The sequence below is a fragment of the Macrosteles quadrilineatus genome, unplaced genomic scaffold (genome assembly GCF_028750875.1).
Source record: "Macrosteles quadrilineatus isolate MER2022 unplaced genomic scaffold, UCM_ALF_1.0 Scaffold_8__2_contigs__length_117827958, whole genome shotgun sequence".
Classification (NCBI taxonomy): domain Eukaryota; kingdom Metazoa; phylum Arthropoda; class Insecta; order Hemiptera; family Cicadellidae; genus Macrosteles; species Macrosteles quadrilineatus.
In genome coordinates, this window is record NW_026542601.1 from 74,213,982 (window position 1) to 74,232,556 (window position 18,575).

The following is an 18,575-nucleotide window of genomic DNA, read 5'->3' on the forward strand; positions in this document are numbered from 1 at the left end:
CCTAAGAAATGGTGTCCGATGTGTTATGTCAGATATAATCACCACCTATTTTTATCTAAACTACCTGTAACCAATTATTCCAAACTATTCACGCAAATGGTAGCATAGGCTTTTGTAGACACTGAAATGAATGTTCAAAAGTTCAGGACCAACTTTAATAACCAAAGTATTAGTTTCTTTTTTACTCAGGGAGTTCCGGAGTTGGCTAAATAAAAATTAAACTGAAAAAAATAAATGTACTCAGTTTTTAAAACTAATTCATTTATTTTTTTATGTTATACAAAATAGCACATATAGACATAAATTAAACCAAACATATATTTGTACAAAATATACATGTCTAAATTAGAGTGTACTTGTGGCAAACTGATGATTATTAAAATACGGCAAGAAAATATATACTAGGCCTATCTACAAATAAATATTTTAAACATTTACTACACTTTTGTACTTAAAACTTACAATACATATTCCTGAAACCATTCAAATTAAACTAAATATATATTTATTTAGGAGAACATATTACAGCCAACTAATTTGTTATTGAGGAATATTGATCGACAAATGAATCAGATTCCATGTTTAACACTAAATACTTTGACAAGAAAGGATACGAAACATAATATATACTATCCGATAGTTATTGATACATGCGCAGTCTAGTTGTCTTAGTACTCTGGTACAATATATTTGACATTTCATAGAGTAGACATTACAAGTTTCCACAATTTTATGGGAAACTTCATAATAATTATAACTGTTACAGGGATTACGACCATGTCACGTTTGGATGGAGGTAAATGGACGTTGAGATTGGTCAGGTGTGATACTTGACAATCGGTCTTGCTCCTTTCCACCGCTCAAGCTGAAACATAATATAGACTATATCAAATTTCATAACAATACAAATATTTAATCGTAAAATAATGACCAAACTAAATGGGGCTAATATCTCATAACATCTGGTTGATTTTTGGGGAGTGGAGTATAGACACCCCACCTATGTAGACCAGATGTAGCATTTTATTTAAATAACATAATTGAATGAACTTTTACAGATAATCTCGCATGTAAGAACATTTCAGGAAAATGGTACATGTCATAGTCATAGTCAAATTTCTTTATTTATCTTGTATATACATACATAAATAGTGTCACAGTAAAGTAAAATAATTATAATCTTATGGTAAACTACATCAAAACTCTCTCAAAGCTATTTAAAAATTAATTGAAATAATTCATTAATCAACTTACTAGATTTAACTTATTGAAAAAAAAAAACAATACTTAAAAATGTGTATATGCTAAGTTAAGTATATACATTTACATGTGTTTTGGCTTCTTTTACTACTGGCAAAGACTTAAACACCACTGGGACAGACCTGGAAACTTTTACTGGTGCCTGCAGGTCTGCTAGTAGCATGCAGATGATGTTGCATATATTATATATATTTTGTACAAAACGTGGTGTTGTAATTTTGATTCATACAAATTACAAATATGTGTTTAGTAATATTGGGGGATATGGAATAAATACACAGATTTTTATGCATCTCAATAAGAGGGTTTCATGAGGAAAAAACACACTTTTTGACTGATGTGGTTACAGTTAAGGAATACTACAGCTTCCAATCATTTCTCTCACCCTACTTTTGTCAAGTTTTGGAGCAAATCACCATAAGTGAGAGGTCACACATCACACTGAACTCCAATTCACTTAAACATTCACACAAACATGTAGTAGAGTAAATATTTTTTTGGTCCTAAGATGCTAGGCACGAGCCCTGGATTGTTTTTCACATTACTTCAGGCTAGCCCTAGGGGTTGCGGCATTATCACTTAGATAAAATCCATTGGTTATTTGGCAGGATTTGAACCCGGGACCTCAGGGACTGAAGTCCCGTGCTTTAACCACTAGACCAGCTTGCTCCCCAATAGAGCAAATATTAGGTTGAATATACATTTAAACAATGGACACATAGATTTTAAAAAAATATGGAAATATACTTCAGAGATTAAGTTTATGATTAGGACGTAAAACATCTGCCAAATTACCTGTAGTTTACATGTCGATGGGTAAAACTGACTGTGTGAACATTTGAGACACTTCCAACAATAGTTTCCAAGACTCCGTTGTAAATTAGCAAATCATCCACCAGGATCTGTAATATAGAAGCTGATTAACAAACAGTAATACAATTAGTGACCGTTATTTACAGTTTCTTTATAAAAGATCATACTTAGATAATAAAACTAACTACTAGACAGTTGAGAGTTGAAGTGACATCTTTTTCTTATTCATATGAATTTTTAAATATTAGTACTTTTTCCAGAAAAATCTGAAAAGAAACTGTTTACAAATTTTAGTGCTATGGCGATTGTATTAGACCGGACAAGAATAAAAAGTTATCTGTGATAGCTTTTGTATTTTCATTGAAGTTCATCATAATCGGTACCTATCTAATGTAATTCAAGCAAATATTATTGAACAAAGAGGTTTTTTTTTCATGAATAGGCTTCCACCATCACACCCAGTAGATTTGTGGTATTTGGGAGAGGCCTGTGTGAAAATTTATAAAACACCTCAGTTAACCAACGTTTCGGTATCAACGTAGAAGTTCTTGTTATACGTCAACTGTTCAAAACTCAAGCCCTCCTGAAGGACTATATCACTCTATATCAAGACCAAACAGAAGTGTTTCATCGATTTTGACAAGGTCTTTGTGCAAAGACCATAAATCCACCGAGAGGACTTTTGTTTAACCAAGTGTATAATGATTACCCCAAACTCCTTGACTCCACGAGATGGCGTCTTAGTGTAGTTCCAAATTTTGATGACAGACACTGCTACAGGACTGTCAAACACAATGTACACTCTGTTCAGCTGAAACAAACCACCAAACTTGTCAATAACTTGAGTAGATTCAACTGTTATAATTTCTTTTAATCTTTGACAAACACTATTGATACAACTAAAGATTCCCTCCCCATATTAATGTTGTCACCAGTTTTTTTTTAAATCAAAAGCACCTTAGATGATGTGAGCCATCTAAATTACTAAATTTATGTCAAGTACACAATCCTTTTCACCAAGTCAAACTCAAAACTCAAAGACAAAAAGTCAATGGAATGACCTTTTGCGAGCGATAGCAACTGTTATTCGACCAATCAACTTGATCAGCAACAAAAAAATATAGTAGAAAATAGAATTTAGATACTAGCACATTCTGTGACACAAGCTCACACAACTATGATCTGTTTTGATACAAATTGGCAACAGCTGGTCTATATAGATGGGACGTTCAATTCAGTAAATCTTTTAGTCAATGATACCGGTATTCTTGTCGTCAATCAACTATTTATTACGGTACTATAGACTAACCTACAAAAGTCAACTTCTCATCGCATTGTAAATTTTTAAGCTCGTTTTTTCTGTTTAGTTCATGTCCAGTGACACTGATTGCTAGTGTCGATGAAATTTTGTTTCTATTATTTTAGGGTTGATTTAATAATTTGTGCGTTACTGTATGGTTATATAACTAGGGGAGTGATTGTTTGTGATTAGATCGTTTTATCTGGTTAAACGAGGTTTTAAACTACTTTAATAACAAGAAACAAATTGTAAACAAAAAACACAGCCTCTACAGTGGACCGGAATAAAATTTTCTAAAGCGTCAAAGACACTTGTCGTCTCGTCACAAGATACATTTTAAAGCTGGGTTTTCCTAGGCGTGGGGAGAGGAACGCGGAGAGCGGACTTCTCTTGTCTTAGGTACTTTAATGTTACTGTTTTCCTAGAAGCGGATGCCATGCTAATCGGTTTTCCGCTCTTCGCCCTCCTCGCTCCTCTTCCGGGTCTAGGAAAACCCGGCTTTATACTTTTTACTTAAATAGAGATACATAAACCTTAAATACCAGGACAAAATTTTGTTGACATGACCTAGCCACATGGCTAGCCAATTGAAAAGATTATGTCTACACACCAAACTTAATGGATAGAAGGTTAGCCAGACTTTAGATCAATATTACAAAAGTTGTAAAAAAAAAACAAGTACACACACATTTAAAAAAAAAAAGCTGTAAGCTTCATTGTTAGAACCGTGCTTGGTGCAATCTGCCTCAGCAAATAATATTACTTACCTGTCCAGGCAGTATGGGTGCGAGCCAAGCATGTCTGCCGTCGCTGGAGTTGTTGACACCATCGATCAGTTTATCAACCGTCCTCACGTCGTTCTCCATTCCATCCAACTCTCTCACACTTGCCGGATGAGCACTGATATCTAACAAAGTGTGACTAATTTAGGCATACATATGACTTTTAATGTCACAGTCCAATAATTCAACTAGTCTATATTACAACTTGATAGGATTAAATACAAAACAACTTGTCAATAGACTTTTCCACAAACGGTCTAATGTACCAAGTTGCAAGAAATGACCCAACAGAAGAACCTCGATATTTCAACACTTTGTGGATAAGGGGGTATCGAACTATCTAACGATAGAAAGTCAAAGTATATTGGACATTTTCACACAGCGAGGATTTAAAACAAATTTAATGAATTGTATAACACTTGACAAAAAATAAACATACCTATCAACTTGCAACTCTACTGTACATTCTTTGACACCTAACTGTATAAAATAGTTCGTAATGTTTAACTCCTTTTCACTTTGGATGTTAGAAAAAAATTTAAATTAATGGGATAGGCCTAGTTACAGCATTGAGTTTTTGAGTTCACAAAAACAATTGTGAAGGTCTAGTTTTTGACTTCAGCGTAGTTGGCATCTCAGCTTGTGTCAAACTATACGGTGCACCTATCGAGGGTAAAACTAATGTTTAAACTAACAATCCTTGTGTAAACGTCATATAAAGCTTGGTACTAATATAGGGAAAAATTACAAGGATGATTATAACGGCAAAGTCAAACAATATATAAATTTAAAAATAATGCTGTAGTTTTAGATAGGGCAACAGTGACACAAATTTCATAGAGAAAATATAAACTATACATTATAGTCTGCCATAAAAAACAGTGTTTTACTCACTAGAAGGTGTGAGAGTGATGACATTGCCAGCAGCATTATACATCTGTAGACCATTGAGACCAATGTAGTAGAGATCTCCCCAGGTAGACAACAACTGTAGTTGGAACACAAAGCCCTGTGGCAGCTCTGGGGGCTCATAGTCCAGTGTCAGACCTACTGTAGACATATACAGCATTATACATCTGTAGACCATTGAGACCAATGTAGTAGAGATCTCCCCAGGTAGACAACAACTGTAGTTGGAACACAAAGCCCTGTGGCAACTCTGGGGGCTCATAGTCCAGTGTCAGACCTACTGTAGACATATACAGCATTATACATCTGTAGACCATTGAGACCAATGTAGTAGAGATCTCCCCAGGTAGACAACAACTGTAGTTGGAACACAAAGCCCTGTGGCAACTCTGGGGGCTCATAGTCTAGTGTCAGACCTACTGTTTATTCAGATTATGTCAGACCTACAGGTACTGAAAATATTATGCAAAATCCATTCTTTAAAATAGTCATTCTATATGCCTACCTCTAGGTGACAACTCAAGATTATCGATGATGTCGAGAGAGGACTCACACCTAGACGCCACAAGAGGTAGGACCTGTGCTAGTCTGTGATGGCGATGACCCGGAGACTTACGAAGTGTGAACATCAACGGCTCAGAGTTGTCAAGGCGGACCAATAGTCTCTTCACCTGTTTGTAATACAATAAACTGTCAAGTAAAAAAAAAAAAAAAAAAAATTAAAAAACATTAATTTTAAACAAATTTGGTATATGCAGAAAATAGGTGGATAAATGACTGGAATAACAAAAACTATTTGCAATGGAACTGTAATTATTAAATAACAGGTAATCAAACTGTTGAATGAATTTAAACTAAACTTAATGAAGATTAATTTTTTAATCAAGACATTGATAATACTTGTGACGGCCTGGCATATTTGCCTCATTTTGTTGTAATTTGTTAACTTTGAGCTTAAGCTGATTGGCCTTACTCCCTAAACCTGGCCGTTGGCTATCACCGAATATTTGCTAGGTTGATGTGTCAACCGTATTTAGCAATATTGAATTTTATTTAACTTCACATAAGTCTCCAAGTGAACCTTAAAACTCATATTCCAATTAATTTCATTACTTTGTAACCTACAATAATCCTAACCAGACGTCGTGGCTTGGCCGGATGTGCCTTGGAATGTGCTAACTTTGCATGCACGTGTGTCGCGATAAGCAATGTTACACTTCTAGACTCCGTTCCCCGCTACAATTAGTTTCATTAACGACCATTGTAATCGTTTGGCTGCAGCACCTGTCAAGCAACTGTCCACGCGTTGAATTATGGGCTGAGCGCTCAGCATGCGCTGATTGGCTGACGATGGTCATGTGACCACGCTGACGCTTCCGCTTGGGCGATGCTGAAGCCTCAGATCGCGCCGGAATGTAGCGAACGACGGTAAGGTCCGCCGCGCGCGGTCTCGCGCCCTTTCTTTCTCTTACTCTTTCTATGAGTCCGTGTACGTTCTAAATTCAGTGTTAAAATCATTTAATATTCTGTTAGTCGCGAGTACATAGTGTTAGTGGTTTCTTTTCTTGTATCATTGTAAGCGATTGTAATTATGTAAAGTTTAACCGTTTGATAATTAATAAATTTAGTTGATCCCTATTCGCTTGTTTTAATATTCGTTCTTCCTGCTCCCAACCGCTACGAAGACTAGAAGAGAGGCTGCTGTGACATACTTTCTCATTAGCTTATTAAACTTTACTTCCAAGAACATCTTAACCACGTAGGCCTATCCAGATTCCAAGCTCATCAAATAAAATGCCTTTCATTTTACTCAGTAATTTAATATATGACGACAAATTTTCTCGGCTATGAGAGCAATAAAACCATAGGCAGAACATTTCACTTACACCGCAGTAGGACGTATCAGCCGAATGGTTGTAGTTCCACACCAGGATGGCGCAGATATGGAGGGGCGAAGGGAGAGAAAGCCGTAGCGAGGGGGGAGGGGTGGAGGGGCAAGACCACATGTGGGCCGAGTCTGTCGTGTCGTTAACTCCGTCTAGCAGCCTGCGGAGAGATAAGAGTAAAGTAACGCAGTGGAACATTGTTTAGTAACGTCTGCTGGTTAGAGGAATCAAAGTCAAAATCCCATCAACTAAAAAAAATTTCTCTTTTTATTATTTATTCTCCATAGGAAAACATGTGAATCATAAATGTATATTTTTTTCATTCTCTCTGTAAATATCAAGTGTACACATCACTTTAGCATACTGGTACTAAATTAATTTATTTTATGATCTACAAAGTGGTAAAAAAAATAAATACGAAATTTGATGATTATTAATCAAAAAGGGAGAAACCCTATGAAATCCTGTTCCCATAATCTGATGCTAATTCACAAGCTCATTTGAATAAACGTAGGTTTACACGTTAACAATTTCATCAGACTCGGTTAAATTTTATCTCCAGTTATTATACATCAGTTGGACACTCATACAAACATATCCATTTGAAAAAATTGTGTTTTAGTCTCTAGGGATATCAAAACTAAATTGGTCCCGGATCTATAGTCTACCATCACCTGTGGCAATAGCTTCTTCTCTGTAGGAGAAATTCACTAAAATTATGGTTCATTTCGAAACCCAGTATGTATTATACTGAGCTCATTGGGATCATTATTTGCCTAGTAATTAAGCTACACAGATCACCTCACTCCATATTTGTATTCATTCTACAATTTTTACTTATATTTATGTTTTTAAAACTTACCTGTGTATATGTGCGTTGGCAGGGCTGTGAGAACATGTTATTTTGGCAACACTCACTGGTTCTCCAGTCTCTCCTAGGACCTGAAATTATAAAAACTGTTGAAGCTGAGCTGACTGTTAAACAATGTGCACACAGGTAAAATAAGCCTAACACTGTAATAGAATCCTTCTTTGTTTGTAATGTATGTGGACATCATACAGCATTAGATGGATTTCAAACCATCGGATCATGGTATTGCCACAAAACCATTGACGATTACCGTAGCTGTCTCAACATAAGTTGAGGCAGACTACTTGACCAGAGGGTAGAGCAGGACAATGGCTAGGCCAACCCTTCGATGGACCCTCCCGAGCCTTGGTGTATATCCCATTAACCACGCATCACTGTATACTCCACTTAAAAGAGTAGGGGAGAGTGGGGATCCTTGAGACAAGCTTTTTATATAAATTTTATTTTTTTCCTATATGACTTGAAGGGCTAGATTATGTATTATTATTAAGCTTAAGTATATACCTTTCTCTTCCATTGAATTTCAAAGATCTATACTAAGTCATAACAAAAAAAAATAATAATTTGTAATTTTTGTAAATGTCTCAATGTGCCCCACCTATGGGGTACGTTGAGACAGGTGGTGGGGATGGTTGGGGATGGTGGGGATGGTTCGTTTTGTTTTTCCTTTGTCATTTGAAGGAGACAGTAAGATCATAACTATATCTTTTGATTGCTACACTGCCAATGTCGTCACCATTTGGGAAAAAGAATGAGTTTTTCATTTTAGAAGATTTCCTTAAAAATTTAACAACGAAGTCTCCATTTTCAGTTTTTGTAAGAACTGTTCCTGCATAGAAAACATCTTTTCTGTCCAGAACAAACTTAACAAGCACAAAATCTTCTAGGTCAACCTGCTCTACATCGAAGTTTGTTTGTCTCAACCTTCCCCACTCTGCATTTGTAAACAAAGCCGCCATTACTACTAAAACGAATAGAAATTGGCGAATAAAAACACAGCCAATTATACACTGTTACATGGCCTGTTCAAAAATACAAATCTTAAAAAATTTGAACTATAAGTAAACTAACAGTATTAACTTACCCAACGACTCAAGTATTTACTTTTGATGTTCACAAATACGTTTAACTCACTAACTCAGACACAACCATTCAGAAAGATACAATATTCAGTCTGGGGTTATAGGAGAAAGAAAACAACAGTTTGAGCTTAGTGTTTCCAACCGGCAACATTAAATTACCCTAAATTTATCTTTGTCTCAACGTGCCCCTTGTCTCAAGGATCCCCACTCTCCCCTAAACATATAATAAATTTGTTATGTCAGAAAATAATGTATTCTAGGTTACCGGTATCACAAAACAAAATTGTTCATGTTCGTTCCAAGTAAATCAAGTTTGGCTTGTTGTCCATTGTTGTATTTAGTGCTAAGAAGTTATTTTTGTACACTTATTTGTAAATAAAAGCACTTTTTCATTCATTCATTCATTCCAAGTAAATCAGCCGACTTGGTCGGGAGGGTAAGATCTAAAATTAGGTTTCAAATTCATATTCACTGACTGGTACACACCAGTGTTGTTAATTTTTGCTGTCCCAGACTGCATTAAATTCCAGATACAGTAGTTTATACGTCTAGTACCTAATTTTAGTATGGAGAATATCCACAAACAATATGTATACAATATTAACTCAGAATCACCACATATGATCTTCTTACAAACTATTTCAAGTAATTTTTATATACTAGTTTCTCTGCCCGTACTTTGCTACGGGGTGAGAATGTAGAAAAGAATAATTCGACTTTACTTTAAGTAGGAGTATAATATACTATAAGAAACAGTTACAACACACTTACCAGGAAACATACAGTCAAAGGCTCAATCGTGCTTATTAATTATTCAAATGAAGATCTGTTTAATGTATTACAGGACTATCATTTTATATAGTGTATAGCGTTTAAAATATATGCAAAAGTATAATTCATTGGCCACATGCACCAAGAAACGATTCTCCTTGTAAACAAATTAAATTAAATAGCAGAACAGCATTTCTGACAACTGCTGGAGTTTCATAACAATGTTTAATGTTTGTTTCCCATGTTAATCTTATGGAGAAATACGTTACTTTAAAGGGCCCAAGGGCCTCACTCTCTAATTATTTCCCTAAAAAGAAAGTTTCCTGCACAACTTCACGTTACGCTCTTTCCAGTGACACCAAAAACATGTCAATCGGTTTAATAATTTTGGAGGAGTAATTGTCACAAAAAACCTGCTTGCGTATTAAATAAGTATAGATTTTCTCTTTGTCGAAAATCATACTTATAGTGATTTTTAAGCAAATATCAACAGGCAATAACACTTATCCATCTTGAATATAAACAACAGTGAAAACTACAGTAATTGTTTATGTAATCCATCATGCAGATGTCAATAAAATCACCACTTAATAATGAGTACGTAGGACAAGTTCAAATTATAAAACTCTTCAGGAACAAACCTTCCACTGTTGATTAAAAAACTGGAATATATTACGGTGTGATTTACCTGTACACCAGTCAGGCCCACAAGGCCGTTGTAACCCCAGTTTTCTACCAATGAGAGTGTGAGCGACCTCCGACACATCACTGATCCTGTAGTCAGCGTACTTCCGGCCGGAGCACAGGTGAGGGGCCGTACATCCTGCGGAAAATATCATAAAAGTACAATACATGCTATTAGAGACAAACTTTCCACTGTGCTAGATATTCCATTTTTAGTTTAATTCAGCCTCCAACAGAGTAAGATCTACAGTTGTTAATTAGACCTACTGCTTTGTTGTACACGCCTACTTTTTAACCAAACTAAACTAAAGTACAACTCACTATGAACTACAGCATCTTTCATTTGAACTACCACAATGTCAAAAAAATAAGAGAAAAAAATTATGTTGACGGAAGCTTGTTCTATGAGTGGATCATTGATCTATTTTCACTTTGAATAAAAAAAACTAGCTCACAGTTATATCACTGTGCATTAGTGAAGTAAATAAAATATCACACAGTTTATACCAGCAAACCAATAATTGTGTATTTAGCTGGTCCAAACCAAATAAACGAAATGTCTACCATGATAATTAATAACATCTACTGAATGTTTTTAAATACTTACACCCAGACTGGCTGTAAGAGGCCGTTCTGGCATCTTTGAAAACATCGGCTCGTGACTCGTGTCATTCAAGATGCTCTCAAACGCATCATCATGCTGAGACACCCGCTCCAAGATGTCTTCATCCGTTGTGAACAAGATCGTCTACAAGTGAAGGGAAATTGATTAAATATTAAGTCCGAAAGACCAAACCAAGATCAAATCACTGGACTGAAGGCTTGGCATTGAAGGCCTTAATGGCACTAAAAATGTTTAAAAATCGTTTAAAACTGACAGAAATCCTGTTGATAAGAGGTGTGGCATACGTAACACCTTTAAAGCAGGTTAGCCATTAGAAAAATCAATTTGTAATATGAGGTATCCATTGAAGAAGAAGCTAGAATAAACTTCTTAGGCTTGCATGAAAAATGTCAATGAGTAACTATAAAATCAAAGGAAAAAAGCAATTTTAATCAATGTTTTTATCCAAGGGACTACTTAAGTTTTAAAATCATTCCCCAAGTAAGGGCAGAAAAGCCAGGGAAATTAATTTTGTTTAAAGTCTACTCTATCTAACTAGTTTATTTGCATGTATATACTACAGAAGTATGATTTCAGCCAAACTTACATCTCCAAATGCATCAGTGCTCCCAAGGATTCCGCCGCATGCCCGAGCAACTTCTCCTTGAAATATAAGCTGACCGTCTAGTATGACTGTCATGTCCTTGGCACCACGATAAGAGTGGATGCGCGATTTGTTGTAGTTCTATGGGCACATTGTTATACATGAGCCATACTACACAATGAATTCAACATTGTTATATTCAGTCTAGTACAAATCAGACCATTTTTTTATAGTTCTTAGGCCTATATCAGAGATTAGTGATATAGCCTATGAAAAAATATGAGTAAAAGGTTTATGATAGGCTATATTGTTTTTGAAGATGTTGCATCAAATTGGTTCTGTTGAGTCATTGTAGCTCGACCCAAAGGTTAAACTTTTCAACGCATACGAAGCATCACCCAATATTTTAATTTTTTTAAATTCATTGTGTAGCACCTGAAATGTTCAATTAGAGTATTATAGGTCAACCTATAAAGATATACCTTACGTAAACATGTTTCGCCTATTCAGGCATTGTCAAGTACCTAATCATTACAAGAATGTGTCATCCAAATTAGATTTGTCAAATACAATCAAATAAATACACATTACACATGCACGAACAGACTTTTAAACATTTAGAGTAAGCTTATTATTAAATAATCGCGGTAAGTTACAGAGGCAGACTCCAATATTTATCCAAATATTTTTCTCACTTCAACTTGAGAATAATTTTGGCCAAGCTTCTGATGCCTTGCAGAAGTCCATCTTTGGGTCAAGCTACAATTCAACTGAACCAATTTCATTCAACAAAAAAGACCAACTGAATATTGCAGTTATCTTTTAAAGAAAAAGGTTAGACAGACCTACACCCTTGATTGTTTTATCCTCTACTACAGGGGCAAAGCATTTGTTGGTGTCTCTTAGATTGATGGTTTATAGAGCATTCATTATTAGTGAATTTAATGACAAAAGTTGTTCTGAAAAGCTGGTGTACCAGATAAATGCTTTACGAAGACATTTTTTATTCATTATTTGTTACAAAGTGTGTTCCTAACCCAGATCCGCAGCATGGCCAGTGTCTCGCGTTGCTGGAAGGTGATGGTGATGCGGTGGTGTTTGCCTTCAGTGAACGGAGTGAGCCACAAGTGCATGTCGTCTCTCGTCCTATTTACCCGATCAAGCAGGTTGGACACAACACGAGGGTCTTTATCGTACTCGGGCAGCACGTTGATGTCTGCCGGATCTGCTGTTATCTGCAAGTCATACGTCAACAAACTGTTAGCTAGTCACTGTTAGAGAGGAGGTTCTATACATTGGAAAAGTAATTTAATTGCACAATCAATTGGCCATACTACAGGGTGGGGCAGGGAAATATCCCTACTTTTAAGATGACACTGTGAGTAGTGGGAGTGTGCTGGAGGAATGGGGTTAGGCTCAAATGAAGCTTTTGTTTTGGGAATTTCTAAGAATACCACTTTCAGTAGTAGACATGGCTTGTTCGAGTGAGCAATGTGCTTTTGCACTTGAGATGTTTTTTTTTTCAAAAATCTGTCAATCGTTGCTGTGCAGCTACCGTTGGCTGCAAACTTGTTATGGGGTGGCCTGTCGCAAAGCTGTTACAACTTTGTGTGGGTGAATTACTTTCGTGTATTTGGTGGTGTATTGCGAAGGATATTTGGAGCTCAAAGAACCGTCCGGAGTCCTGAAAACATTGAGCTTGTCAGAAGATCGATTTAGCAGTCTCCTCAAAGTTCTGCTTGTAAGCATGCATCCGTGCTGGCGTTTTCTAGTCATACTGTGCCTCGTATTCTCCATGGGGACCTACACCTCCATCTATTCAAGAGGGTAGTTGCTCATGAACTCACACAACGGGACTGGCAACAAACGAATGCAGGCATGTGAAATCTTAATTGTGGGACTACCTCATGCTGCTCGGGTTTTGTTTAGTGATGAGGCACCTTTCCATATTTCTGGAGCGGTAAATAAGCATAATGTGCAATATTGGAGTGATGCTAAGCCTAGGGTAGTTCAAGGGAAGACCCTAGATGCCTCAAAGGATGCAATTCACCTTGAATGTTGCCACATTCCACAACAAATGCTTCACAAAGTTATTATGAACTCCAGAACCAGAATACAGCAGTGCATTTAAGATTAGGGTCATTAGGGACATCACTTGCAGGATATGCTGTTTAAAACTAAGTTAAGTTATATTATAATAAACTCCCAAACGTGACTTTTTAATCTCAATAAAAAGTTTGGTTCTAACATTTTTGGTTGTCTTTAAATGTACCTTCAAAATTAGGGATACTTCCCTGCCCCACCCTGTATAAAAGAGATGTCTATCCCAATTATTATGTAGGTACTAAAACATTAGATTCTTTCTCAATATGACAATTGTATCAACATCATATTTTCAACCTAGATAGTTTGTAAACTGGGTTTACAGTTTTGTAGGATATTATTGTGCTACGGTAGTAAATCAAGTAGTTTTCTTATGGCTGTTGTTTTATTTTCAGTCTATTAAAATCTTGTAATGGGACTTCCATTAGGGGTCAATTTGCCATTTTTGTTGTTAGCCTAAGATATTGTTCTAACGTGACTCTGTCAACAACTAAATAAAATATAGTAGGGTAACAAGACTAGGGTTATAACCCTCCCCATTCAAAATATACAAAAAATGCAAATATATAAAAAATTACAAGTATTTACTATATTTTTGTACAAATAGGTACCGTATACGGAATATAAACTTAAATTCACCCCATTTTTTATTTTATTTTGTGTGTCTTTATGCCAGTGGAATTTTTTACGTTTTAGAAAATGAACAGTCCAAACCCTGGTCTTGTTACAATCTCACATTAACTATTTTGTTGGATGGCATCATTAATTAAATCAATCATAATAATCAATAATTCAATCTGGGTCTGGAAACGATCTCGCTTGGATTCCAACCAGCGGCCTTCAGATTTATAACCACTCAGCTACCCAGAAACTTATTATGGATTTTGAACATATTATTAAGATGCTAGTCAGTCTGTAAAATAATTAAAATTTGAGGTCCATGTGTAATGGCAGTAATTGAAGTTCATTAACCTTCAGATTTGAATTTCGCTTGTTAAACGCCAAGAAATAAAAATACTAAGGTTCTTAAATCAAATGCCATTGCCATTGAGCAATCAATTAATTAATGAGTTGTAACAAAAGCTCAACATTAGATATTATACTAACAAGACAAAGATTTGGACTGTTCGCTAAGGAACATGTCACTAACAAGATTACAAGATCGCGCCACTCATCCTTCACTCATATTTGGGTTAAAATACGCACATAGTGGCGTCCCTATCTTAAATAATTGATAATTGATAATCGGTCTAAATATCAGGATAGTACTGAGGATAGTCGTAGTACTCTCTCGTGCGGACGTTAATCCACACCAGGGAGTATCACATCCACAGTTACATTTACATATTTGACATTTACATTTACATTTACAGTTACATTTGACACCTGCACATCCAAATGTGCCTTTTTACTTTGGTAAACGAGATTACATAGGCCACCAATCTTCCAGTTTCCAGATAAATAATAAGCCTACCTTTCAATAGTCAATAACGCATGCAGTATGTACTGCACACATACCTCATAAAATATTATTTGTACCTGAGCTACTCGTGCCAACCGACCGCTCACAGTAAACATCTCCAATCCGTTGAGTCCAACGTAATGTCTGTCGCCCCACGTAGAGGTTATGTCCAGCTCAAGTCTAGTGCCTGAGGGAAGCTCCGGGATCATGAAGCTGGCCGGAGGTGGAAAAGACACTTTGGGTATTACTACGGGACTTCTGTCCGGGTGTACCTCAGAGAGCTCACCTTGGATCAACAAGTCATCTGCAACTGTCCACACATTTGTTAACATTTAATAACATTAAGGCGATTATATGTTAAAAGGTAAAAAAAAATATCCCATCTAAAATTCAAAAATGGATACTAAATTAGGGAAAAGTTGCATCACTAATTCGATGACAAACAAAAAAAACACAACTTTGTCCCTAACAATACCCCCGCTGCAGCGAACCTGTGGACTAAGCAAAATTCCATTTGCCTGGATTGATTTTAAATTAATCTTATTAAATTAACATTTATGTTTAACGAGTACCAATGTTTGCTGCTACAGCGAAACTAATTAGGTGTGTTTTTTATTAAAATATTAATAGCTTAGTATAAAATAAATCAACCTGCCAAGTTTGATCAAAATATATCCATAAACAAGCCAACTATAGACATCCCAAGAACAAAACAACCTGCGCAGAAACGAAAAGATCACGTGGTTCGCGCCGGAAGGTGTGGCGTACCCTTCAAACCTGCACGGCTCGAAATGGCCTTTTGTTTCTGGTATGTCTATACAACACTTGACAATATAAGACGTTTTTTCTCCATAAGAATAACATGGGAATTTTAAATGAACAATTTTTAGAATTTTCTCCGTAACCTGTATATGTTATATAACTGTACAAAAACACTTTTATATACTAAATTATTTGTTTTTTTAAGCTCTTTAAAAAGCTCTGGAGAAAAATTGATAAGTTTTGTGTTTTAAGGGTAAAAAATTTGAAAAAACCCCCGTTCCCATGGTCCAATCATGCTGGTTTGCGAACTCATTCAAGTTAAAGCTGGGTTTACCTAGGCGTGGAAGCGGAGCGCGGAGAGCAGACTCCTCTTGTCTTAGGTAATTTAATGTTACTGTTTTCCTAGAAGTGGAGTGAATCAGCGAAACACCATGTTAATTGCTTTTCCGCTCTCCGCCCTCCTCTTCCGCGTCTAGGAAAACCCGGCTTAAGAGGAGAAAAAGGATAAAGAAAGAGTAACCACACTCTTTTTTACCTTCTGGCCTCTGGGAGATTCTCCCACGATGTTTATGGTTGAAGAAGCTCAGTGAACTCCAAGACTCTTCGAGCACATCATCGCTATGTCTCACCCTTGACTCTTGCCGGGAGAGCCTGCCTTTTAACCTTGGACTTGCCTGGATGATATCAGACAAGTCTGTCTCTTGATTGTTGAACTGGATATTGTTGGACCTAATGTCATCTGAGTTTATAACACGGTTGTGTTCAATTCTTGGAGTTGTTGGTTGATGATTGTTGTCTCGATTATGATTTTGTGTAAGTGGAAGATCCCATGAATCCAATAGGTTGCTAGCGTCAGAGTCGGGAGAAGCCAGTGGGGAATTGGCCGCAGCTCTGCGGCCATACCTAGCTGACCCTAAAAAGACACATAGCTTAAGACACAACCCCGAAGGAATTGGCAATTGAAGTTAAAATAAAACTAGTATTATCCTTTATTCAGGCCACAGTGTTGTTTGAATTACACTTCATGACATTAACTGTGTCACATGACTATTATAATCATGTGGACTTATTGCAGAACTCATTTAGGTTTCAGGTTTCTCGTTTTATTTTCAAAATAAGTTTTTATGAACTATTTAATTAATTTACTCAACTCATAATTATTATGCTTTTCATACAAAATCTTTATTATTTTGTGTTTTTTATGTTTATGCCTAATGGGATGGTTGGCCCTTCCGCAAAAATTGGTTGGTTGGCCAACCGTAAGACTGAGTGCCAAAACATACCGTTGGCCAACGATCGACAGAAACGTTGGGCCAACGATTTTTGCTACTTGGGATTAAAGTCAGTCAAATTAACTTTAACTTATAGGCCCTAAGGTTAAAATTCAGTATTTGTTTGATTGAATTAAAGACTATTATTAAGCTGAACATTCATATAATATAACCTACATAGACTAAAGTAAGTCACTTAAGTAGTGACTAAGTGAACCACACCCTTTACCTGTGGATGTTAAATAAATGCCCGCTTACTACGTAGCCTAAGTTAAAATAGTTTATAAACTTATTTGCATAGATGCAAACTTTATATCTAGCACAAATCTAAACTAAAATTGAAATTGAAATCTTTAACTTAATTTCTTCAGCTATGAAACGCTCATGTGTAGGAACTGACATGAGATTTTTCTGAGAAACTAAAATGTAAAATTTGATGGCTAACCTTCCCTTCTAGGCGAGACACAGACAGTATCATCTAGTTGAAGTGTGAGAAGTGACTTCTTCACTGGTGTAACATCTACTCGGCCAGGAGTAGTAATGGCTCGACGTTCCGAAACATCAATTCTCTCCCCATTGGCTCCAGGACGCCAGGACTGTGGTCTTGGCTTGGCTAGGCTCCTGCAAGTCAGATAAACCAAAAGAGTGATTAAATTATTATGCTTTGATAGCTTCCCTAAAATATTCATCTTAAACTTACAGTTATTAACTTACAAACTGACAGTTGAAATTTTGTTAAGTTTTTGATGGTGTGTACCAAATAGATACTTGTATATTTTTTATACTGTACCAGTGGCCTATGACTCATTCAATATTAGGCCTAACTTAATTATAGTTAATCATGTTAACTTAAAAATATAAACAAAGAATTAATTATGACGGGTGTATGATGTACAATGCCTACTTAAGTTTATCCAAGCAACAATTAAGAAAATTTTAGAACACTACTATAAAGCAGCAAATCTAACTTATGCACTAAAAAAAATATTCACTTTACTTACTTGGTCAGTTCTTCCAGCCATAAAGGAATCTTATTGACAGAATTTTGTTCCATAATATTGACAACATTAGACATAATATTCATCTGGTTTCAATTAGAGATTCTAAAAAACATTGTCCATCTAAGTAACTTAAAATATATGTTCAATAGTAAAAATATTTGTTGGATTAAAGTTTGTAAAAGCTGCTATAATGGTGTATCAATGAATTGATTGCGTTATTCTGTTAATTCTTTTGAAGCAAAACGACGCAACTTGACCGACTCCTTAAACTGTAATCGTTCACATCAGAATTTTTAATCACTTGGATATCACGCAAACCCCCCATTTCAATATTTCACCTCACACACTTGCAGTTTGCTGTACTGCTGTACTTGCACTCACTTCCTCACCACTTGACTCGTGTTTATTTA

At 36.0% G+C, this 18,575-nt stretch overlaps 1 protein-coding gene across 1 annotated transcript; it reads right to left on the bottom strand.

The window, feature by feature from the left end:
- Positions 1-780: 780 nt before the first annotated feature.
- LOC129000477 (katanin-interacting protein-like) lies at positions 781-18,218 on the bottom strand. The gene is made up of 16 exons (XM_054427440.1): positions 18,166-18,218; positions 17,610-17,785; positions 16,429-16,806; positions 15,209-15,441; positions 12,604-12,801; positions 11,570-11,707; positions 10,966-11,106; positions 10,363-10,497; positions 7,813-7,892; positions 6,951-7,110; positions 5,581-5,735; positions 5,050-5,231; positions 4,141-4,280; positions 2,783-2,884; positions 2,056-2,162; positions 781-865 (listed from the first exon to the last, which is right to left on the bottom strand). The coding sequence occupies exons 1-16, from the start codon at positions 18,216-18,218 to the stop codon at positions 781-783; spliced, it is 2,463 nt and encodes an 820-aa protein (XP_054283415.1).
- Positions 18,219-18,575: the final 357 nt, after the last annotated feature.